Source organism: Larus michahellis, chromosome 24 (assembly GCF_964199755.1).
Source record: "Larus michahellis chromosome 24, bLarMic1.1, whole genome shotgun sequence".
In the NCBI taxonomy this organism is placed as follows: Eukaryota; Metazoa; Chordata; class Aves; order Charadriiformes; family Laridae; genus Larus; species Larus michahellis.
In genome coordinates this window covers 4,248,289-4,270,101 of record NC_133919.1, presented here as the reverse complement: position 1 = coordinate 4,270,101, position 21,813 = coordinate 4,248,289, and the positions used below count along the sequence as shown (strand labels likewise).

The window sequence follows — 21,813 nt, the reverse complement described above, 5'->3', positions numbered from 1 at the left end:
ATGCACGTGGAAGGAAAACAGACATAACTGCACATACCCCAAAATAGCTATGTGCTATGGGGAAAAAAATCCAGGGATCGTTGCAATTCAATGGAAACGTAAGAGAAATGTTCAGCCTGAGTCAAAAAGGCAAACTGAGTATTAGAAGTTATTACGAACGAAACAGAAAAAGTAACCGTGCCGTTCTATGATCTTACGGTACGTCTGTGTCTTGCATGCTGTGTACCGTTCTTGTCATCCCGTCCCAAAAAAGAGGATCTTACTGCTTGTAAAAACAGGCACGATGACAAGGATAATCAGATACGAAACATCTCTGCTGTGAGCAAAGTCTTCGCAGATGGTTTGGAGGGTGGTACAATAAAGGTCTGTGAAATCTGGAGTGGCACAGGAAAGGGCAACAATGCAGGCATTAGGGAAGAAACACTGAAATTACCAGGTAACATATTTAAACAATAGGAAGTATTTTTTTACAAAAATGTAGCTAAACATTGCAACAGGAAGTTTGAGAGGTCAAGGGTATAAATGGCCCCAAAAAGATGAGACAAATCCTTGGAGGAAGGATTAACCTCTGCCTGCTGATGTCCAGCTATGGCCTTTAGCTCTAAAACTCCCTAAAACGGAGGTTAGAGGAAGCCTGAAGGGGATACCATGGGAAGGCTTTTCCTACGCGTGCCTTATTCCTATGCTTTTTCCTCCTAAACATCTGCTGCTGCCCCCTGTCCTAGCTAGAATACTACACTACGTGGCCTTTGACCCTAGGTGGGGTAGTTTTTCTTAAGTTTTTGTGTCTTGGCACCTTCTGGGTTTTTATTCATAAATAACAGAAAAGATGGAATTGGTTTTTAAATGCTATATACTAAACCCAATGATAGTTTCAGTAATACCGCGAGTTTTCCAAATGTTCTCCCTCTGTGACTCTTCCGGTTCTTTGTGAACGTTATTGGTTAAAGCTTTTCCCTAAAGGAGAAGGGCTTCTTGGACGGAGCCCTGTATTTTCGCCCTGTCAGATGACAGTCATTGTCCCGCAGAGAGGTGCCGTGGACAAGCCAGGAGGGCAGTCGAGCCTGGGCGGTGGAGAGCAAGTACTTTTAATGCTCTTTCACAGATCGGAGCAGAGAAATTTAAGAGTTAATTGGCTCATGGGATGAGATGAATAAATAGACGTTTAGGGACCTGTTTGGGGATGGCACTTGGGAAGGACTATTTTAGTTGCCAGGAGTGTCATTTTGTTCAGCCCTTTTTGAGTTCCCTTTACCTCTCCTGAGCTGCGCATCTTATTTCAGTTCTGCTGGTGCTTGGGGCTTCTCAGTCAATGATTTATTTTCTCACTAATAATCTTCTAAGTATCTTCTCCCTTAAATCTAAAGACTCATTTTTTAAATATCTTATGATCTGCCATAACTTACCATGATGTGTTGTTACCTGTTGGTATTTTCAGTCTGGGCGTACGATTCAGTTTATGTTTAGTTCTTGCTGTAAGCTTTTGTGAAGGCGAGCACGGTAACCTTTCCTCCTTTGCGGGTTCTGCCTTGGTTTTGCATCAGTCTTTACAGTTCAGCATTAAGTAGCTCTGTCGTGTTAGTTTTAATGAAGCCATTTGCTCCTCTATTTTTGGTGTGCCGGACTCATGAAAAGTTCTTTACAGGTGTGTATTTTGTGCCTATTGCCAGGTGATTGTGTTTACCTGATGAGAGACAGCCGTAGAACTCCAGATGGACACCCTGTCCGGCAGTCGTACCGGCTGCTGTCCCACATCAACAGGGAGAAACTCGATATTTTCCGCATTGAAAAACTCTGGAAAAATGAGAAGTACGTTCAAGGCATCTTTTGAATCTGAGACATCCCCTACACCTACCTGTCAAAGCACAGTAGTTCTGTGGAAGCTTAAACCTTGTCATAGCTTAAAAATGCAGGAGTGAACATGGTTCGGTTACAAAGGCTTGGCGATTTCCCACTCGTCTCTGCCTGTGTTCTACAGCTGCAAAGTAAAAACGTGTGAGGTTGGAGGTTTAGGCAGGGGCTAAGAGATACGAGTTGATGCACTTTCCTCACTGTTGGAACAGGCTGAGAATACGCGCTGACGGCTGAATCGGCTCAGCTAAACCATCGCTGACTTGCTCAGCCACTGTAACGTGATTAAATGCATCTGCCCCGTAGAGAGCGGCGCAGTAAGTCTGCTGTGTTCGTAAAAATCACACTAGGAGTATTTCCACTTACGGAAGGGAATCAAGTTGAACGTGTAATATTTGTGTGACTTCGCTTTTCCTAACAGAAGTGCAAGATAGATAATTCAAAATTGTGTGGAAGGCATTAACTAAAGTTGTATCACGGGCTTACAGAAATAGTCGTCTTTTTTTTTTTTTCCTTCTGTTTCTCTCTTTCTCTTACCTTTACACCTTCAAACAGAGAGGAGCGGTTTGCATTTGGTCATCATTATTTCCGTCCACATGAAACGCATCATTCCCCTTCTCGGAAGTTTTACCACAATGAGCTCTTCCGGGTGCCGTTGTATGAAATTATCCCCTTAGAGGCTGTGGTGGGAACGTGCTGTGTTCTTGACCTGTACACCTACTGCAAAGGTAAGGAGACTTAACGGGATGAGGAAATAAATACGATACACCTTTCTAATAATTTGGGAAGTACCCTAAAATAGGAACTGCTGTTAAAAGGCCGTAGCCAACGTTTACAGGGTATCGGAGCTGAAGACGCGCTATTGCTTTAGCACGGGGACGGTGATTTCTGGTTTAAGAGGGCCGGTACTGAAGAGGCAGCACCCGGGGTGGGATTGTGGTCGGCAGGGAAGAGAAAATGATGGCAGTTGGTGATGATTTTTGTAAAAGTTTGGGTACTGTTTGATTAGGGCATACAGGTTTTCCTCTTAAATTGAACTACCAATGTGTCCACTATTACGATTCTGAATGGAGGAGAACAGAGAAGAATGCCTGCCATCCCACAGCACAGCTCCGACGGCCCCCTCTCCGGCACTGTGCGTGGCTTGTTCTTCCATACCGTGAATCCTCTTGAACCTGACGAACGTTCTTTCCTCTGTGCTTTGTTTTGAAACGGCAGGGAGGCCAAAAGGTGTGAAGGAGCAGGATGTGTATATTTGTGATTACCGCCTTGATAAATCAGCCCATCTCTTCTACAAGATCCACCGGAATCGGTACCCTGTCTGCACCAAGCCCTACGCCTTTGACCACTTCCCCAAGAAACTCACGCCCAAGAGAGACTTTTCAGTAAGTGTTTCTTCCCGTAGCTGCCTTGCTTTTTAGTGGAAGACTGGACGTGGTTTTGGAAAGCCCTCGGCTCTCTGTTTATGAATGAGGCTTGGTAAAACTAAGCATAGAAGCATAGACAGTCTGGATGAAAAGTAGGCTAGAAAGCAAGCTTGGGAAGAAAAAGTGACTTAAAACAGAGAATATGCAGTTAAAATACACTGAATGACTGGTGATGTGTAAGTTTAGAGTCTGTGCTTTCTGACTGAAATCCAGATGCTAATTTCATTTAAGCCACTCCTGAGTGAAAGGAGCCTGAAAACTCACTTTTCAGTTGCAATTCTGCAACTGTAAAATAAATTTATGTGTTTTAGAGTCACACAACATTTAGTCCGGTGTGAGTGTGTTAGCTTTTCTGTGTTAGGCTTTCTCTCCTTTGGTTTAATTACTGTGTCTTAATAAACTTGCTTAAAAAATGGTTTTCAGCAGTACCTTTGAGGAGTGATTCCCAATACAGAAAAAGAGCATTTTCCCATTTCCGTTCCCTTGCTCTATCAAATGACACGCTGTTTACTTTATATATAATTCTCACAGAAAAGGGATGTCTTATCAAAACCCCACCAGACAGGCAGGCAGCAAAATGGGGGAGTACGGTTTCCCTTAGCACCCTCCGTCTGCGTACCTGGTCTTTTCCCTGCCTCATTTTCCCCTGTTCCGCAGCAGTAGCGGCTCCTGGCTGCGCGCGTCCCGCACAGCGCGGCTCTGGCCCTGAGCACGGAGGTGTTGGATCCGACAAGTCTTTTGCAAGGGAGCACTTTTCTTCCTGGAAGCAGAGACGTTTTTGTAGTGAGTTTAGAGATTCTTCCGAACTTCTGCTGCGCAGAAAGCAAAGATGATTTTTATCATGGTGGCCTATGGCTTGAAATTTATTTAACAGATATGAAGGATTAGATAATAAATCTGGCTCTAATATATCCTTATTACATGATTAAGCCTTCTCCTTTGAATTCATACGATGTGTGAGATTCGCCAGCGGTGCACTGGCATTTCCAGGGTCAGGTAGGCGAGTCCTGTGTTGGTACTTCCAGACTATTTGATAGACCAGCACTTTCTTCCACTGTGAATTTTATTTGGTATTAACCAAAATCTTTATTGTTGTTACAGCCTCATTATGTACCAGACAACTACAAGAGAAATGGAGGCAGGTGAGTCTTATCTACCAGATTGTTCGTTGAGAAGAGGTGAGATAATCCCATTGGTTTGTCAGGTGTCCGCTCTTTCCTGCCCATTTCCCCTGGGGGCTGTGGAAATAAATTTAAATTATTGAAAGCAGTCCTCTAAACTTTCGAAGAGATATAAGGGAACAAGTGAGGAGGGACAGAATATAGAAGCAGCCTTAGCGTTCCGTAATAATGTACGTAAGGAAGAGTACAGGAGCCGTTTCGAAAGTCAGCAAAAGCAGCTGAGTGGGGGAGACGGCAGAGCCCGGGACAAGAGCATCGGCCTCCCTGCGCCGAGGGAGATGGGATCCCTGAAGAGAGGGATGAACAGAGGGATCCCTGAACAGAGGGATCCCTGAACAGAGGGACGGACAGAGGGATCCATGAACAGAGGGATGGACAGAGGGATCCATGAACAGAGGGATGGACAGAGGGATGGACAGAGGGATCCATGAACAGAGGGATGAACAGAGGGATCCATGAACAGAGGGATGGACAGAGGGATGAACAGAGGGATCCATGAACAGAGGGATGAACAGAGGGATCCATGAACAGAGGGATGGACAGAGGGATGGACAGAGGGATCCATGGACAGAGGGATGAACAGAGGGATCCATGAACAGAGGGATGGACAGAGGGACGGACAGAGGGATCCATGAACAGAGGGATGAACAGAGGGATCCATGAACAGAGGGATGGACAGAGGGATGAACAGAGGGATCCATGAACAGAGGGATGAACAGAGGGATCCATGAACAGAGGGATGGACAGAGGGATGGACAGAGGGATGGACAGAGGGATCCATGGACAGAGGGATGAACAGAGGGATCCATGAACAGAGGGATGGACAGAGGGATGGACAGAGGGATCCATGAACAGAGGGATGGACAGAGGGACGGACAGAGGGATCCATGAACAGAGGGATGGACAGAGGGACGGACAGAGGGATCCATGAACAGAGGGATGAACAGAGGGACGGACAGAGGGATCCATGAACAGAGGGATGGACAGAGGGACGGACAGAGGGATCCATGAACAGAGGGATGGACAGAGGGATCCATGAACAGAGGGATGGACAGAGGGATCCCTGAGCAGTGCCCGTTGTAGGGCCAGGGCTAATGCACTCTCTTTAAAAATACCCATCAAGAGCCCAGACTGTTGCAGAAAAACACCCGTAAGTGCTGAGCTCAACTATTTTGGAAGAGAAAAACCTTTAGAATGGAAATGAAAAAGCCATTTGTTTTTAAGAGACTGCATTTGACATTATGCAGACGAGGTTATGGGAATGTAGCCTCCCGCCGACAGTAACTAGAGGGTTCGAATGCGTGTTTCAAGTCCAGCGACTGAGACTCCAGAAAGGCCCCTGCCTGCTGGGACGTCTTCGCTCACTAGTAATTGGCCTTTCAGGTGAGCGTCTGAAAAACTGTGTATTTAAACCCTTCTTTTCCTGCTAGATCGTCCTGGAAAACAGATCGCTCAAAACCACAGATTAAAGACTTAAACCAAGAAGAAGATTCTCTTCCGCCCATTGAGGATGTGTTGGGAAACCAAGACCAAGCTTCAAGCGAGATGCCCAGCCTAGAGGAGCCGGAAAAAGAGGCGCTCTCTGGTGAGACCTGCGAAACCGATAAAAAGGTGGAAGAAAGCAATTCCGACACAAGGCAGCTGTGCACTCCAGAGGAAAGGCGGCACCTTCAGAGAGAGAGGCTTAATCAAATCCTGCTAAACCTCTTAGAGAAAATCCCAGGGAAAAACGGTGAGATTCGGTGTTCTGATTACACAGTAGCTTTTCTTCTACAGGTTTCTTTTCAGTTCGCTGCAGACCCTGTTGATAAAATAAATGTTTTTGTATGAATTTATTACCAGTGGACGTGATTAATAATTAGCTTTCTTTGCAGCAATGTTTTCTTTTGTAACAGTAGCAATTTCCGCTAAATCTGAAGGAAATTTCTTAAGACTGACATTGTGTTTTGTGTAACATTTTTAGTAACAACAAAAACTTTCTAAAGACAAATTTCCCCCCATAATTCCGTGCTTACACCTGAGAAACGCAACAGGCACGCAAAGAAAGACTGAAGAGAATTTGGAAAGTCTCTTTTGACCTTTAATGAGCTTTCCATTGGGTTCTAAGTAACTTGTGGAGGTATTGTCTAAGCTGCAGAATAAGGGTGCAGTGGTTGCAGGGGTTAAGTTTATCTCTGTTTTTAATTTGAAGCCTAGACTCGTAGGATGGTTTGGGTGGGAAGGGACCTCGACGGTCATCTCATCCCACCCCCTGCCCTGGGCAGGGCCACCTCCCACCAGCCCAGGCTGCTCCAAGCCCCGTCCAGCCTCCCGGGCCGAGGATGGGGTCGGTCCTGTCTCTTTCGTGTGCTGGGAGTTAGTGCAAAATAATGGTGGACTCATGGAATAATTGAGGTTGGAAGGGTCTTTGGAGGTCACCTGGTCCAAACATGACTCAAAGCAGGCCCAGCTTCAAACTGGACGAGGCGTCCGGTGGAATTTCGAATATCGCTATGGGTGGAAACATCCTTGAAAGAGCCATGGATAGGGAAAGAGGAAACCTGTTGCCCGTATCGCCGCTTTTTACCAAAAGCCTGTGGTCTGTTGCAGCTATCGATGTCACTTACTTGCTGGAGGAAGGATCAGGAAGAAAGCTGAGGCGACGCACTCTCACCATCCCGGAGAGCAGCTTCAGGAAGTGATGCCGCGAGAGGAGGCTGCAGTCTGGAGTCTGCCGCAAGGTCTGCTGAGGACTGAGGGCAGGAGCCCAACTTCCTCTGCGCCAGCCAAGGAAAAGAGAGCAGCAGAAAACGGACAAATATACAAACAGTTAGCACTTAGACGTCTGGGTTGGCAGGTCGCCCTGCCCTGCTCTGCAGTGCTCTTATGGTGTGTGTGTTGTTGGGCGTGCCTTGTATTGGTGTTAGGTACTGAGGAAAACCTCGTGGTCATTGTCCAGGATGGTCAAATTTAATTTATTTTTGCTTGGTATTCCCACTCAGAGGAGAGAAGAGGGAAAAAAAAAAAAAAAAAAAGAATTAAAAAATGGGGAGGTAGGAAGGATAAGGACTGGCTTACTCTGATGAGAATATTCCCCGTGTTCACCGAGTAACCTGTGGTTGTACAAGGTACCGTTGGCACCGCCGCGGCCCACGGCAGTGAGTGAAAACCAGACCGGGGGGGGCGGGGGGTGAAGACCCAGTGGCTTAAAATTAAAGGCTGCCCTAAAGTTGTGGCCTCAGGTTTGCACAAGTTCCAAGACGAGAGAAACGTACCCAAACGTGCGAAGGGTTCGCCGTGGAACGGCCGGTGCACGCCTGTACCTTTGGTCTGTGCCGAGGAGAAACTCCAGAGTCCCCTCGGAGCGGAGCGCGGCAGGAGTCGGCTGGTTGAGGCACTTGCTCTGCGTCGGAGAGGGGGGAGGGGGCGGGCTGTGATTTTTTTCACTTTTTTTCTGCAGAGAAATTTTATAAAGCGAGTCAAATCCTGACGACACCATTGCTGTTGGTTTTTTTGATAAGCTGTGGTTCTCGTGCGTCTAGTGTGTTGTGCAAATTAAAATCTGTTAAAAGAAAAAGAAAAGGCAAAAAAAAAAAAAAGGAAACCTTCACTACATGAACCGTCAAGCAGTATTCAGAGCGAGTATTTGTTGTGAACTGTAGAATATATCAACTGCTAACACTATTCCTGTGTTCTGGTTGTACAGCTTAAAATGTCCGTCTCTTAAATTAAGAGACAGCGTACCTCGCGCCGCCCTCTCTCTGCCCTGGTGAAAAGTATTATTCCCGAAAGCAACAGCCGAGGCGCCGGTTTCCCGCTGCGGGACACGGCGCTTGCCGCGACGTCCCCGAGGCGCTGCCGCGGGACCCTGCCCGCGCCCCGCCACCTTCCCGGCCCGCGGAGCCCCCGCGCTGTGGCGAAGGGAGGGGGTGCTCAGCGTACGCTGCCCCTTGAAAATGGCTTTGCTTTCTTGTCTTTCGGACGTACATATGCATATACAGTCCTGTTTTAGATGTTCTTATAAGAAAACCAGTTTTTAATGTGCCAAGTTGTATATATCTGCTGCGTGGATGTAAAGCAATACGGTAGTTACATGTTCCTTTTTAATGGACCAAGCTCGTCCTAATGTACATTCTTGTTATTATTATAATTATTTTACTCTTAGTGGAACATGACTCATTCCATTAACTTTTACGTGTTGATTTAAAAAGAAGAAAAAAAAAAAAAAAAAAAGAAAGGAAAAAAAACCCTTTGAGAAAAAATATTTTATTAAAAAAAAAAAAGAAATAAGAAAATAGTTTGGAATATTTTCTTACTGTAGAGAAGCACTGTACAGTACCAGGAACCCTGAGTATAAAATACTCGTGCGTGTAGTAGGAATATCGCATGTCCAAAATCTTGAGTTGTCTCCTTTAGTTTAAAACAGAAATCATTGTCTCAAATGGTGTTAAACACTAAAAAGTTTTTAAAAAATAAAGTGCGTACAGAAGCGAGACACTAGCTCTGTCATTTTATCTTTCTTTTGTTGAAAGACTAAACAAAATGTTTTTTAGACAATCAAATGTTAGGTAAGTGCAAAGAATTGTTTTTCTTACTGGTGTAGAAATTAATGACTTTTTTTATTTTTCGGTTATTTTATAATAATGAGAAGACCGGTGTGTCACCAGGATCGCTGTTTTAAGACCAGGAAGCACTACATTATTGCAAATAGATATGAACTCTTAGTCTGCATGGGTGTAGGCTGTGTGATTGCTGAAAATAAATGCTGCTAATATATTTCCTTTTTACAAAGCATATCTAAATAGATCATTGTTTTGATGTTAATCTTTGTAAATTATGTATTACCAATTTTAACATTGGATGTAATTGCATAAAAAGCCTGCATCTCAATCCTGAGAGAGTCTAGTATTAAATGGAAAATCTTTTCCTATCGATGACTTTTGTGGGGTTTTCTTTGACGTCCCGGGTTTTCTTTTCGTGCCGCCTTGTCTGGGCCGCTCCTCTCTCGGTCTGACCCTTCACGGCCGCTGCCCCGGGGCTTCTCCTGCAGGTGCCCCTTTGCCGGGGGGGGACGGCATTTTGGGAGGGCTGGACGTGACGCTGCTGGTTCCGCTGGTCAGAGCGTGGCAGGAGGGAGGATGGCGGCGTACGCGCAGAGGGACAGGAGCAGCGTCGCGGCCGCCCCGGGTGGCAGGGCCGGGGGGTACGTGAACCGTCCCATCTGCAAGCGTCGTGCTGGTCCCCAAATAAGAACCCCTGGCTCCTCGAGCCGTCGCCTCCCGCGCCTGCTGGGGTACGCGCTGTCAGCACCGTTACCGCGTCTCGCGGGGGCAGCGCGGGCACCACCGCTGAAACCAGGCCGGAGTCAGCCCAGAGCTGGGACTTGGGGCACATTCCCTCCCTCTCCGAGAAGGCCGGGAGGCTGGAACGGCTCAGCAGCGTTCTGTGCTGTCGGCCCCGTCCCAGCCCTTCGTCCTGACGCTGCCTCTCAGCGACCAGCAGGACACGGAGAACGTGGCGTCCCTCCAAACCAGCCCTTCGCAGGCTTTTCAACCCCGCGGTTCCTGTGATGCCCTCTGTCCAGGCTGGCACTAACGACCTCGGACACGCACTCCCCTGGTCATTAAAATGCCATGCTTGACCCGTACACTTGTCTTCCATTTCAACTAGCGACACCATGCTAAGGACTGTAGTGCTTTTATTTATTAAAAAAAAGAGTTGAAAAAATACCTGGATTCGGCTCCTGCTGGCTTGACCCCATTTCAAAGTCCAGAGGCAGCTGTGGAATTCAATCAAACCTACTTAAGGCAACCAAGTAACATTCCAATTAAGCTATAAAGTCCCTTATCTGAGAGTAAAACTTCCAGAGAGAGAAATGAAAACGAAAACGGAACAAAGCGAGAGCGGCTTTACCCTGGAAGCAGAATCCAGGCTGGTGGCTGGCGCCTGGGGACCTTTGCCACCGGGAGGCTGACACGTGGCTCCTGGTCCCCAGGGGAGAGTACAGCCCAGAGGCTGCCCGTGAGACACGCGGCTACTGCCTTGCGTCCCTTCGCTGGGGCGTGCGCCCGCCTATCTTTTACTGGGGAGCCCAGTACGAAACGTAAACAGCGTTGTGTGAAATCACAAGTGACGAGAAAAAGTTGGTGGGGGAGGGAAAAAAAAGCCATCCAGCCCCTACTGAAATCCTGTGTCTCGGTAAAAAGATGAGTTTAATTTAGCTGAACAGCCCCACACACCCCTTCACCCATGCTGTGCGGCTCCAAGCCCGCAGGGCCGGTTGCCGGCCGGAGCGACGCACGATTCCGTGGTTATTTCTGGCTCAGCCCCGCACCAAGCTCTGGGGGCGAGAGTCGCCCTCGGGCTGCTGAGCGCGGGCCTGGCACCTCCTGGAGACCCCCCCGAGAGCATCGACGCGCTGAAGACCCAGGGCCACCCAGATGCGGCCACTTCCAGCACCCACCACCCCAACCCTGCAACAATCCACTGGCACCTGCGGACACGTGAGTCACAACCTTTATTTCCAGTCTTCCCCCCGGAATAAGCTTATTCCCGTGGTTACAACTATTCACAGAATGCTGGGACTGCACAGCAGCAGCTGGGGCCAGCCTGGGCCACCAGCCCCCGCCACGGGGCAGAGCAGGGCACGTGGAGGTGGCAGTAGTGGTGGGACACAACAGCACGGAGACAACACACAGGCCCGTGAGCACCGCGCGGGGCCGGGGCCCTTCCCTCCCCCTGCACAGACGTGGGCAGCAGCTGAGGAAACACGAGCAAGAGCAGTTCCCGACCGGGCGCCACAGTGAAGTGCCAGCAGGTCTGCGGGGACACGCGCAGCAGTGGCTCACGGGGTGCACCCGCGGCAGACAGTAACATCATGTGAACGAGCAGCAGCGAGAGGGACCAGGGCAGGGTCCCCTGCAGGACTGCCAGCCCCGAAGGCGGTGAAGCCGTGGCGGGAGATGGGCCTTCCCGGAGGTGGCATCTGCTTCGGCGAGCTCAGTCGCTTCCTCAGGTCTCCTCCGCCTCCTCACAAAATGAGAGACGTGTAACCGACAGGAACCAGGCCAGTGTTGTTTCCATGGCAGCAGCGGATCCAGTCTTCATCCACGGTGGAGAGCAGCTGCAGGATGTCCCCTTTTTGGAAGCTCAGGTGACCGTCGGCAGCGCCCGTGTGGTCACACAGCGCCCGAACCGCCCTGCACAACAAACGCCATCGGGGATTCGTCTCCCCGGGGACCCCGGGTACCACCGGGAGAGGCTCCCACAGCTCTTGGGAGAGGTTTTGATGGTCACGTGTGGCACCAGCGACCCCCGCGACCCCCCTCCTCAGGCAGAGACGCCACTGGAGGATGGGTTTGGTGGAGAAACTCCATCCTGCCAACCCTCAGAGCTGCAACAGAGCGAGCAGCTCTTGTGCAGCTGTGGCGGGGAGAGCCGGGACAGGGCCGGGGAGGAGGGAGGTGGCCAGACGTGGCGCGGGATGGCCGCTCGCCCACCGCACTTGCTTGGACAGACGTTGAGCAAGCACCAGTGGATGACGACAGCTTTTCTGACCTGCCACAATTTGGTCAGCTGCCAACACGGCTGCTCCAAACAAGGTGCTATGAATCCAGAAAGCGCACAAGGGGAAGTAAAACGCTCAACTTTCCCCCAGAAAAATGTCTGGGAAAAACCACTGACCACAGCTAGGCAGAAACACAGGTTCACCCAAAGCTCAGCAGGAGATGGGGGAAATCCCCGGGGGGGAGCAGTCAAGGTGCAAGTTAGCAGCAAGGAGTGGTGCAGGCCTTTCCCGAGAAAGGCACTGAGGATCTCCAGGCTACGTCTGGAAACAGCCCCTGCTTCCCCTCCCCCCCACCAGGAAAAATCCACCAGCAGCGTCCCAGCCACAACCACGGCAGTGCCCTGCGTCACCTGGGGGCCTGCGGCGAGACAGACGAGTTCTTCTCCGGCTCCTCCTGAGCAGGGCTCTTCTCAGCCGCCAGCCCCTTCACTGCCACAGCCAGGACACGTGCGCTGGGGGACAGCCAGCTGGAAGGTCTCCTGACACAAAGCAAAGGAAGCCATAGGCTTGTCCGGGAAGCTTTTCCCACCCATCCTGCTCAGACTGTTGGGGCGATCTGGGCACTGAGACAGGCCCTTATCAAACACCACCCAGCCTCCGCCATGAGCTCCTGCTCCTCTAAAGGACTGACGCCATGCGAAGGAAGGCGGCAGCAGCTGGGACGTGCGCTAGTCCCAGCACGAAACCCGGATAATTGGCAGCACGAGACACCCCACAAGGCCAGCGAGCCCCATGGCGGACGCTCTGGTTGCTACCTGTCCTCAGGAGGTACTGCTTCTCCCCCTGCCCACGCCGGGTCTTACCTGGACCGAGCTGAGATGGCGTCAGGACTGGGCGGGAAGCTCCTGGCAGAGGGGCTGGTGGCCCCAAAGAGCCGGCCCAGCCAGCTGCCCTTGTCAGGACCAGGAGGACCATCCGCCTCTGGGTCAGAAGGTGCTGCCTGATTCCTGTTCGCACAAGGCTCCGGGGAAACAGGCAGGAGTTTCTCTCCAGCAGCAGGATCATCCAGCTTGGTGGGTGCTCCAGCTCCAGCAGGCACAATGAGGTCTTCAGGGGAAGAGGTCCCAGAGGTGTCGGCACTGCTGCTGGGCTTTGGACCGGGGAGTTCAGGGCCAGCTTTGGTCTGCAGGAGCTGCAGCTCCGTGCCTCTAGGCTCATTCACGGACGGTTGGGGTCGCGCAGCCTGGCCGGGGCTGGAATCCCCCGCAGCCATCCGCAGCTTTGTCCACCAGACGAAGGGGAACTTTTCCTTGCTAGGAGCAGCATAAATCCTGGAAGCCTGGCTCAGCTGGCCCCACCAGCCAGCCCCAGCATCCCGAGGGCCTGCCTCGGGCCTGTGGGTCTCCGGGGAGCTGTCAGCTCCCAGGAAAGTACGACTGAGCTGGTTGCCCCACCGCAGCACGTGCTGGAAGGTCTGCTGCAGGGCAGCCCCCACTTCGGGGCCAGGGATGAGCCCACGCACGGCTGCTTGGGACTGGGCCCTTTCGTTGCCCTCTGCACCGGCCACCCTCCCCAGAGCATCGGGGGGCGTCTCATCTTCCAGGCTGGCCCCCGCAGCGCCGCTTTGGCCCTCTGGAGAAGGCTGCACAGCCTGAGCAGAGCGATGGGCAGGCGACAGACGTGACTCCAGCCGACGGGACAAGGGTCTTACATCCATGGAGAGGTGGTGGTGTTCAAAGAGCAGGTCAAGGTGGAAAGTCAGCACCGAGAGGGGCTGGATGAGCAGCAGCAGTTCGTCGGCGAGGTGGGGAAGAGGGCCTTGGCTCAGGGCAAAGAAGGCCGTGGGTGAATACAGCACGGAGATTACACCTACGAGATATGGACAGCTCTGGACATCTCTAAAATGCCCGCAGCCCCCTCTCAAGGCCAGCTGGTCTGTCCTAGCAGGTCAGGCGAGCTCCTGCTAAGAGCTGTACTGAAGATGCACCACGGAAAACGATGCCCTTATCCACTATTGCGGGTGGAACGGGTATGGGATTATCACCCCGGGAAGTAGGAGAGGGTTCTGGGCACTGTGTCCTTACCTGGGCTCTTCTGCAAGTGAGAGATCCACAGCTCCAGCTGCTTAATGCTGAACAAGACAAAGGGAACCCAAGTTAGAGCTCTTGGGACGCTGTTCCAACCTGCCGTCGCAACAAGGACCGCCCGGGCCAGCGGGACCCGATACTCACTTCAAAAGTCCAAGGATAAAGGCATGAAACTTCTGTCTGGCGCTGCTGAGAGGGGCCAGCCTGGCCACGTGCCAGCACAGGGAGTGGAGGGAGCGGGCGTTGGGGCCTGCGGGATACACCACACAGTCGCTGCTCTGGGCGCGCATCCTCCCCCAGCCCAGGCTGGAAAAGGACTCCGGGTACCTTGAGACGCCAGCGCCTCCAGGACCGTGTTTCTCACACCAACCTGTCTTCACAGAGGCTTCCACCACTCTCCAGGGGGAATTTTTCCTCTGGCCTGTGATAACATCCTTCTGGAACGGCTTCAGCCCGTCCTCCACCAAGGCATAGAGCGCAGGGCAGAGGGTGTGCAGCAGCAGGTAGCCCACGTCTGGGCTGAGCCGGCTGTCTCCCAGCTGGGCCTGGTGTAGGGAGGCACAAGGGGGGGAGAGGGAGGGGAATGGCAGCACCTCACCCTGAGCCCGTAGGGAGGGATGGCGCCACCCTCCCCCGGGGCTCCTCAGGGGCCTCCTGCACGGCCGCCCCTCGCTCCTGCCCGCCCCAGCCCGGCCCGAGCCTCAGCCCGGGCCCTCACCTTCTGCACCAGGTTCCGCGCGGCGCTGAAGTGGGCGATAATCTTATCCACGGCGGCGCTGATGGCGACCAGCAGGGCTGCGGGACAAGGGAGAGGGAGATGTCAGCCGGGCAGCCCGGCCCCACCGCCGCAGCACGGGGCTGAGCCGGCCCCGCCCCAGCCACGGCCCCCGGCGAGCGGCGGCTCTGGACGGACACCGCGGCCCGGAGCGGCCGGGAAAGGCCCAGGCGAACGGAGCATCCTGGGCTGTCGCCATGGCAACCCGCGGCTCTCAGGCGCCGGGATGAAGGACCCGCCGTTTCCAAAGGGACGAGGCCGGGACGGAGCGGGAGGGGGCCCTCCCGGGCTTGGCAAAACGCCGGGACCGCCCCAGCCCCGTCGGCCGGCTCCACAGCACCATCTGCCGAGAGGCGGCCGGGGCCGGGCCCCGCGGCTCCCCGCCCCAGCCCCCGCCGGCCACCCCCCCCCCGCCGCGCTCGGTCGCCCCCCGCCGTCGCCGGGCCTGGCGGCGGCTCCGAAAAACCTCCCCCCCGCCCCCGCCGGGCCGTTACCTTTCTTCTGCTCCCCGCGGGGCCGGCGGGCTCCCTCCGTGCTCCCCGCGGCGGGCCTGGCTGGAGAGAGCGGGGCGGCGGGGTGAGCGCGGCCTGGCCCGGCCTCTCCGCCGCCGGCGGGCGCTGCCGGGGCCGGCGGGACCGAGTGGGGCCCGGGCGCTGCCGCCGCGGGAGGCGCGGGCCGCCCCCGACCCGCTCCACCGCCCCCGGCCCGCTCCCCGCCGGGGCCCGGCGCGCCGCGCTCGGTCATGGAGCCGGAGGCCGCGGCGGGCGGAGCGGGGCGGGCGGCGCGGGTGAGGCGCGGCCGGCCCGGCCCCGGGCGGCCCCGGGGCCGTGTGTCCCCCGGCGGGGGCGCGGACGGGGCCGGCCCTGCCCGCACGGAGCCGGGACAAAACCACCGGCACCGGCCGGCGAGGAGCCCGCGGCCGCCACCCCCCCCCCCCCGCCCCGCTGGGTCCCCTAAAGGGCGACACCCCCCCCCCCGCACCCGGCCCGGGGCACCCAAACTCACCCTCCCTGCAGGGCTCGTCTCTGCTCTCCACCGTCCCCGACACCCGGGGGTCCCCAGCGGGTCCCCCGAGCCTCCGAAGAACCGGGGTGTCTTTGCCACAGGCGGAGCCCAGCCCCGTCTCTCCCGGTGGCGGACCCCCCTCCTCTGCGGCCCCCAGCTGCGCCTCTGCGATGGGCTGCAGTCCCGGCCGGGATCGCCTCCTCTTCGGCTGGTGGCTTTCCATGGGTGCCAGCAAGTGTGCGCCCAGAGGCGCAGGTGGCACCCAGCCTGCGCCGTCGCCACCTATGGCCACCTCGAGGGGTGCAGGCGGGTGCTGAGATGCCACCAGCTCTGCCCGCTCACCGGCTGGCTGGCCCTTGGGCTTGCTGGAGGCACTGCGGTACCGCAGCTCCTTGAACGTGGTCACCTCTCTCTGCCTGGAGCTGGGTGGTTTTGCCGGCCAGTTGTGCTGGAGCTGGGGCCGGCCTGGCTCCTGGCCCGTGGCGTTGGAGAGGAGCTCGCTGGGGGGTGGCAGCTCTGTGTCAGGTGAGAATACGATCAGCCAGTCGCTCCGGTCAGCCCTGGCCTGGGCAGGAGTGGGCCCAGCGGTGTTCCTCTTCCTCTTCTGGGCAAGCTCGTGGAAGGAGGTGATGGTCTTCTTGCCCGCATCTCTGCAGAGGTCACCCGAGCCAGGCTCCGGCTCTATGGGCAGGAGCAGCTGCTCTGCCCTCTGCGCATTGAGAACCTGCAGCCGTCTTCGGGGCCGGGGGGGCACGGGCGGGGGGACACTGCCAGCTCGGGGCTGCAGCTCAGGAGCTCTGCTCAGACCAGAATCCCATCGTCTTGGGGATGGCAGTGCCGGAGCCGTGGCATCGGGGTTGGGGAGGGAGTTGCAGTTAGGGTCAAGGTCGGCGCAGATGCTGGTGGTCTCCTGCGCGACTGCACTGGGAAAGGTCTCATCGCACTGGGAATCAAGCAAGGTGCTGCTGCAGAGGCTGTCCGGGCTCGCTCCAGCCAAGGTGTCTGATCTCTGGAGCAGCAGGGGGTTGAGGTTCGTGTCTCTTCCATCGCACGTCCTCCCCTGGTCAGCCAACAACTGGGTGTCTTCTATGGGAATGACGTTGGGCTGATTTTCAGGGGATTGGGACCCTTCTCTGGAGAACCCCTTGCAGTACACGGAGACCGGGGAGTCATCCAAGCTGAAATCCGAGCAGCTACTGACAGAGGAGGAGGAGGAGGAGGAGGAAGCCAGATCACAAGGGGGATCACAAGGGGAAGTCGCCTCCTCCCCAGCATGCAGGTAGGGGAAATCCTCTTGAGCTGCCTGGTTCTGGAGACCCAACGTCACCGGCTCCTGAGCGTGGGACTCACAACACCGGCATTTCAAGGAGGGATTGTTGGAATTGGCATCCACTTGCTCACAGTTCTCCGGGCAGTCGCTGCAGCCGGTCTGGTCTCCTCCACCCACGGAGGTGGAGGTCTCTTGGAGCTCTGGGTGCCGGGAGAGGTGCAGCCCCAGGGAGATGTGTTGCAGATGGATGTGGTTGAGGTTGCACAGCAGGCCTTTCTTGGGAGCCAGCATGATGCTGCTCATGCGCCAGGCTCCTCAGAGAGACCCCCACAGCTCCTCTCTTCAGACCATCCAGCTCCCTGCAAACATCAAACCCCTTTCAGTCGGCGGGGGAGAACACGGCAGCACAAACCTGGAGGGCAACGGAGGGGGTGAGAGGGGTGGCAGCGACCTTGCGGCAGCCACCGAGCAGGGCATGGACGGCTGCAGGGAACCGGTGCGAGGGCCGGTGGGTTCAGAGGCGGGAATACGCCCCGCAGAGAGGGGCTGCCCCGCAGCTCGGGCCCGTCCGGCTGGGCAGGGGCTGCGGCCGGTCGCCGGCGGCTGGTCCCCGGGGCACGACCTGGGCGCGCTCGGGGGGATGCTCCGGCCGGCCCAGGCAGCCGCAGCAGGGCTGAATTCCCCCCGCCGGGTCTCGGCGGTCGGGAGCATCTCAGAGGCGCCGCCAAGGAGAAAACGCCCTTGAAACCCCAGCCGAGGGAGGGGGCGGCTCGGCCGGCCCCGAGCCCCGGGCACGGCGAGGAGACGCCCGGCCCCGCAGACATGGCACCGCCGCATCGCTCGGCCCTTCCCCCGCCGCGGGGAGAGCCCCGGCCCCGCACCAAGCACCCCGCCGCGGCGCGCAGCTTCTCCCCCACCCTACCGAGCCTCCCCCCAGCCCCACGGAGCCCCACGGAGCCCCCCCAGCCCCACGGAGCCCCCGCAGCCCCGCTCACCTCGTCGCGCTGCGGCGGCGAATGCGGTTTGCGGGGTGGAGGAGCCCCGGCCCCGCCCGGGAGCCGCCCCGGCCCCGCCCCTCCCGCGGGGCGGTGCTCCGGTACCACCCCCCCCCCCGCATCCCCGGCCCCAGCCCCCAGCAGGCAGCGACGCACCCACAATAACTTATGTTTATTGACACAAGGGCTGGCAGATGATCCACGGCCCCCCACAAACGCCCCCCCGCTCCCCATGGCGGGGCAGGGACCGGCTCCAGGCAGCTACAGCGTGGGGGGGGGACCCCACCGGGCCCCCTTTGTAAAGGCCAAGCAGTCCACGGACAGGCCCAGCATCACTTCTGCCGCTTGTAAATCTTCTGAGCTAGGCCAAGGAAGATCTCCCTGGGGAGGCGGTTGGCGTGCTTTCCGATCAGTTCCTGCAGGCGCCCATAGCTGTTCTCCTCGTACTCCTGAAACGCAGCCCTCATGCCCAGAGCCTCATAGAGCTCCTTCACCTTTGCCACCTTCTCGGGTTCCTTACATCCATAGTTCTCCTGAGAAAACCCCAGAATAAGCCAGGCTGAGGTCAAGCTTACGGCCAGAAGCCGCCTCTTGTTCTCCCTGCTACCGCCCTGCTCTACTCACAGCCACCAAGCCCTCTCCCAGCCTGGCAGCAGCGCAGGGCGGCAGGGGTACACTACAGCACTCCACACTCCCTCTACACCATGCCCTGGGCGATGGAGTCCACACCGCCTCTCCCCCTTCTCCAGGGGGTTTAACAGCCTGGTGGCTGATTACCTCCAGGATCCGCCTCTGGTCTGGTGTGACCCGACGGAGACACTCCACCACCAGCCAACTACACTTATTGTCCTGGATATCAGTGCCAACCTTCCCCGTCAGCTCCGGGTCCCCAAAGCAGTCCAGGTAATCATCCTGAACAAAGACAGAGGCATGTGAGCGCCACAACCAGCGTCTTACAGGCCCTGAGGGACAGGGAGCCACCTCCTACCTGGATCTGAAAGAATTCACCCATCTCCAACAAGATCGCTTTGGCATTGTCGTGCTCCTCCTTGCTGTCAATACCAGTCTAAGAGGAGGTAAAAGGAATAAAGCCTTCCAGCACCCGCCCTCCACCCTCACTCCTGCCATCTCCTGCCCCCCTGCCCTCCTCAACAGCCTCAGATCGAGGGTCAGGCCCCTCCAGAGACTGTCTCCGTAAAACTCACCATGTACATGGCAGCGGCCACAGGCAGGTAGAAGGAATAGAACGCTGTCTTATACTTAACGATTGCCTTATACCTGCGGCAGAGGAACCTCACTCAGTGACAAAGCCCAGGCCTTCCCCTCCCACCAGGGCTCCACGGATGAGGGCCAGCAGGAGAAAAGCGGCAGCTCCCTCCAAACCAGCCCCCAAGCTCCGACAGCGTGAGCAAGGCTTGCTGCCCGAGGCCTGGAGGGCGCGACCAGCATTTCAGCAAGCCCTTGTCTCTCTCACACAGTCTGGAGGGGACCGCAAGCAGAGCCGCCCTGCCACAGCTCGGCTGGCATCTCTGTCCCCTTCTACCTCTCTACCTCTGCTCACTGAAGCGATTCAAATCCACCTGGGAAATGGGAGCAGTGATGAGGTCCAGCATCTGCCCAAGCTCAGTCTGGTAGGCAGTCTGAAGAGGAGAGAAAGGATTTATTCACACAGTCCCCACAGCACAGTGAAAACCCCAAACCCAAGCCCCATTTCGGCTCCTCTGCAAGTCTGAAGGAAGGGTGTGAGTCCAGCAGAATGGCCCAGGGACTTAAGGAACAGTCCCCAGGCCTGCCTCCCTAACAGGCTGAGAGAGCTGGGGGGGTTCAGCCTGGAGAAGAGAAGGCTCCGCGGAGACCTTGGAGCCCCTTCCAGTCCCTCAAGGGGCTCCGGGAAAGCTGGGGAGGGACTCTGGAGCAGGGAGGGGAGCCACGGGACGTTGGGAATGGGTTGAAACCAAAAGAGGGGAGATTGAGATGAGATGTGGGGAAGGAATTCCTTCTTCCGAGGGCGGTGAGCCCCTGGCCCAGGTTGCCCAGAGAAGCTGTGGCTGCCCCATCCCTGGAGGGGTTCAAGGCCAGGTTGGACGGGGCTTGGAGCCACCTGGGCTGGTGGGAGGTGGCCCTGCCCAGGGCAGGGGGTGGGACGGGACGGTCTTCAAGGTCCCTTCCCACCCAAACCATTCTATGAACCCTCCAGGAAGGGCCCAGCCCCAGGGTAAGCCTGCAGGAGGGTGACACAGGGGTCAGGCTCACCTGCAAGAAGAGCTCCAGCAGGTGCAGGTAGTACGGGCGCTCCCCACAGTACTTCTTCAGCAGCCGGTAGACAGACGACTCAAGGAGGAAGGCGTCGTTGATGGCATCCAGCCCGATCCCTTCCTGCACCAGGAGAGCAGAGAGATGTCACACAACACCCCAACCCCACGGGCGCCCCGGCAGCCAGGGCCCTCCCGAGCGCTCTCACCTTCTTGTACCAGCAGAGCTGCCCTCGCCGGGTAAGGGACGCGTCCATGATGTCGTCAGCCACCAGGAAAAAGGCTTGGAACTACGAGAAGCCGGGTTAGGGCTGGGGGTCGCCCCACGGGACACCCGCCCACAGCCGCCCTCCCCGGCTCTCACCAGCTCGATGCACCAGCCGACGGCCAGGGCGCACCGGAGGCTCTCGGGGTCGCGCTGCTCGGGCCCCGCCAGCTGCCGGAAGGCGGCCAGCACCGTCAGCCCGCGGTTGCACTTCCCGCCCGGCGCGTTGTACTCCAGCACCTGCGGGCAGCGGGGACAGCGGGCAGCGGGGGCAGCGCCGGGCCCGCCGCCCCCCACCCCGGCCTGTCCTCCCCGCCCCTCACCTCCTTCAGCCTCGCCACGGCGTCGCCCACCTCCGGGTGGCCCAGGCCTCCCTCCGTCAGATCGCGGACGATCTGCGGGAAGAAGGCCGCGAACTCCTCCCGCTCGGCCGCCCCGCTGCCGCTCATGGTGACCCCGAGCGCGGCCGGGCCCCGCCGCCCGCGGCCTTTTGAGGCGCTCCGCCCCCGGCGCCGGGCGCGGGGCCCGCCGGGGCGCGTAGTGCGGAGCCGCCGCGGCCGCCGCCGCCCCGCCGCCGCCGGACTACAGCTCCCGGCGTACCCCGCGCGGGGGCGGGGCCAGCGTCGGGACGCGCCCTGCGCCCGCGCTCATTGGCCCGCTCCATCGTATGAGGATGAGCCCAAGCGGGATGGGCCAGTAGGAGCGCGGGGAGGGCGGGACCGAGCCGGCTGATTGGTGGAGAGGGAGGATGGAGAGAGCGCCCGGCCGCAGCGCGAGGGCGGGGCGGGCAGTCGGGGGGAGCGGGGTATCGGGGGGTGCGGGTCTCGGGGTGCGGGTCTCGGGGTGCGGGTCTCGGGGTGCAGGTCTCGGGGGGGGGGTGCAGCTACCGGGGGGGTGCAGGGGGTGCAGTGCAGGGGGTGCAGGTGTTAGGGGCCTGCAGGGGGTGCAGTGCAGGGGGATGCCGGTGTCGGGGGGTGCGGTGCGGGGGGGGGGGCGGTGCACTGCACACCTTTGCGTGCGGGTGAGAAGCCGGGTGCCGCCGGGGGGTGCGCTCTGGCTTCCCGCTGTCCCCGTGGCCGTCCCCTCGCTGTGACGAGGCGGGGGGTGGGCGCAGCTCTGCGTGGCACCCCTGGCCCGCGACGAGGGATGCCGCCCCGCAGCCCCCTCCCCAGCGCCCCGCAGCCCCTTCCCCAGCGCCCGGCCCGCTGATTGGCAATCT

General features: G+C 57.2%; 3 protein-coding genes across 7 annotated transcripts in view; 1 reads left to right on the top strand and 2 right to left on the bottom strand.

Moving 5' to 3' along the window:
- The window catches only part of ASH1L (ASH1 like histone lysine methyltransferase), a 63,835-nt gene extending 55,714 nt beyond the window's left edge, over positions 1-8,121 (top strand). For both annotated transcript variants that reach the window (XM_074566801.1, XM_074566802.1), the window contains 6 exons: positions 1,671-1,809; positions 2,407-2,579; positions 3,070-3,236; positions 4,380-4,420; positions 5,890-6,191; positions 7,049-8,121. In XM_074566801.1, the coding sequence (XP_074422902.1) occupies positions 1,671-1,809; positions 2,407-2,579; positions 3,070-3,236; positions 4,380-4,420; positions 5,890-6,191; positions 7,049-7,140 (914 nt within the window). In that variant the 3' untranslated portion in view covers positions 7,141-8,121. The remainder of the gene's footprint in view (positions 1-1,670; positions 1,810-2,406; positions 2,580-3,069; positions 3,237-4,379; positions 4,421-5,889; positions 6,192-7,048) is intronic.
- A 2,815-nt stretch (positions 8,122-10,936) lies between these two features.
- RUSC1 (RUN and SH3 domain containing 1) lies at positions 10,937-18,142 on the bottom strand. 4 transcript variants are annotated; one of them, XM_074566199.1, is made up of 10 exons: positions 18,078-18,142; positions 15,813-17,441; positions 15,302-15,361; positions 14,751-14,827; positions 14,403-14,577; positions 14,177-14,282; positions 14,030-14,076; positions 12,809-13,814; positions 12,356-12,484; positions 10,937-11,637 (listed from the first exon to the last, which is right to left on the bottom strand). In XM_074566199.1, exons 2-10 carry the CDS (start codon positions 17,383-17,385, stop codon positions 11,469-11,471), a joined length of 3,342 nt encoding a protein of 1,113 aa, XP_074422300.1. In that variant the 5' UTR covers positions 17,386-17,441; positions 18,078-18,142; the 3' UTR covers positions 10,937-11,468. The 4 variants fall into 4 exon arrangements, with proteins under 4 accessions (XP_074422300.1, XP_074422301.1, XP_074422299.1 ...); XM_074566200.1 differs by lacking the exon at positions 15,302-15,361; XM_074566198.1 differs by lacking the exon at positions 18,078-18,142 and having other exon boundaries at positions 15,813-17,494.
- A 92-nt stretch (positions 18,143-18,234) lies between these two features.
- On the bottom strand, positions 18,235-21,179 carry FDPS (farnesyl diphosphate synthase). Its single transcript, XM_074566203.1, has 9 exons — positions 20,918-21,179; positions 20,694-20,834; positions 20,539-20,619; positions 20,331-20,453; positions 19,629-19,717; positions 19,283-19,355; positions 19,066-19,143; positions 18,855-18,989; positions 18,235-18,610 (listed from the first exon to the last, which is right to left on the bottom strand). The coding sequence occupies exons 1-9, from the start codon at positions 21,041-21,043 to the stop codon at positions 18,410-18,412; spliced, it is 1,047 nt and encodes a 348-aa protein (XP_074422304.1). The 5' UTR covers positions 21,044-21,179; the 3' UTR covers positions 18,235-18,409.
- Between the last annotated feature and the right edge of the window lie 634 nt (positions 21,180-21,813).

Excerpts from the sequence above, each read along its gene's own strand:
- RUSC1 (XM_074566199.1), bottom strand. The coding sequence starts at position 17,385 with ATGAGCAGCATCATGCTGGCTCCCAAGAAAGGCCTGCTGTGCAACCTC. Across the intron at positions 14,077-14,176 it reads TTTATCCTTGGACTTTTGAA|CATTAAGCAGCTGGAGCTGT; the intron begins GTGAGTATCGGG and ends TGTCTTGTTCAG. Across the intron at positions 13,815-14,029 it reads TCACTTGCAGAAGAGCCCAG|GTGTAATCTCCGTGCTGTAT; the intron begins GTAAGGACACAG and ends CATATCTCGTAG.
- FDPS (XM_074566203.1), bottom strand. The coding sequence starts at position 21,043 with ATGAGCGGCAGCGGGGCGGCCGAGCGGGAGGAGTTCGCGGCCTTCTTC. Across the intron at positions 19,718-20,330 it reads TGCTGGAGCTCTTCTTGCAG|ACTGCCTACCAGACTGAGCT; the intron begins GTGAGCCTGACC and ends TCTCCTCTTCAG. Across the intron at positions 19,144-19,282 it reads TGGCCGCTGCCATGTACATG|ACTGGTATTGACAGCAAGGA; the intron begins GTGAGTTTTACG and ends ACCTCCTCTTAG.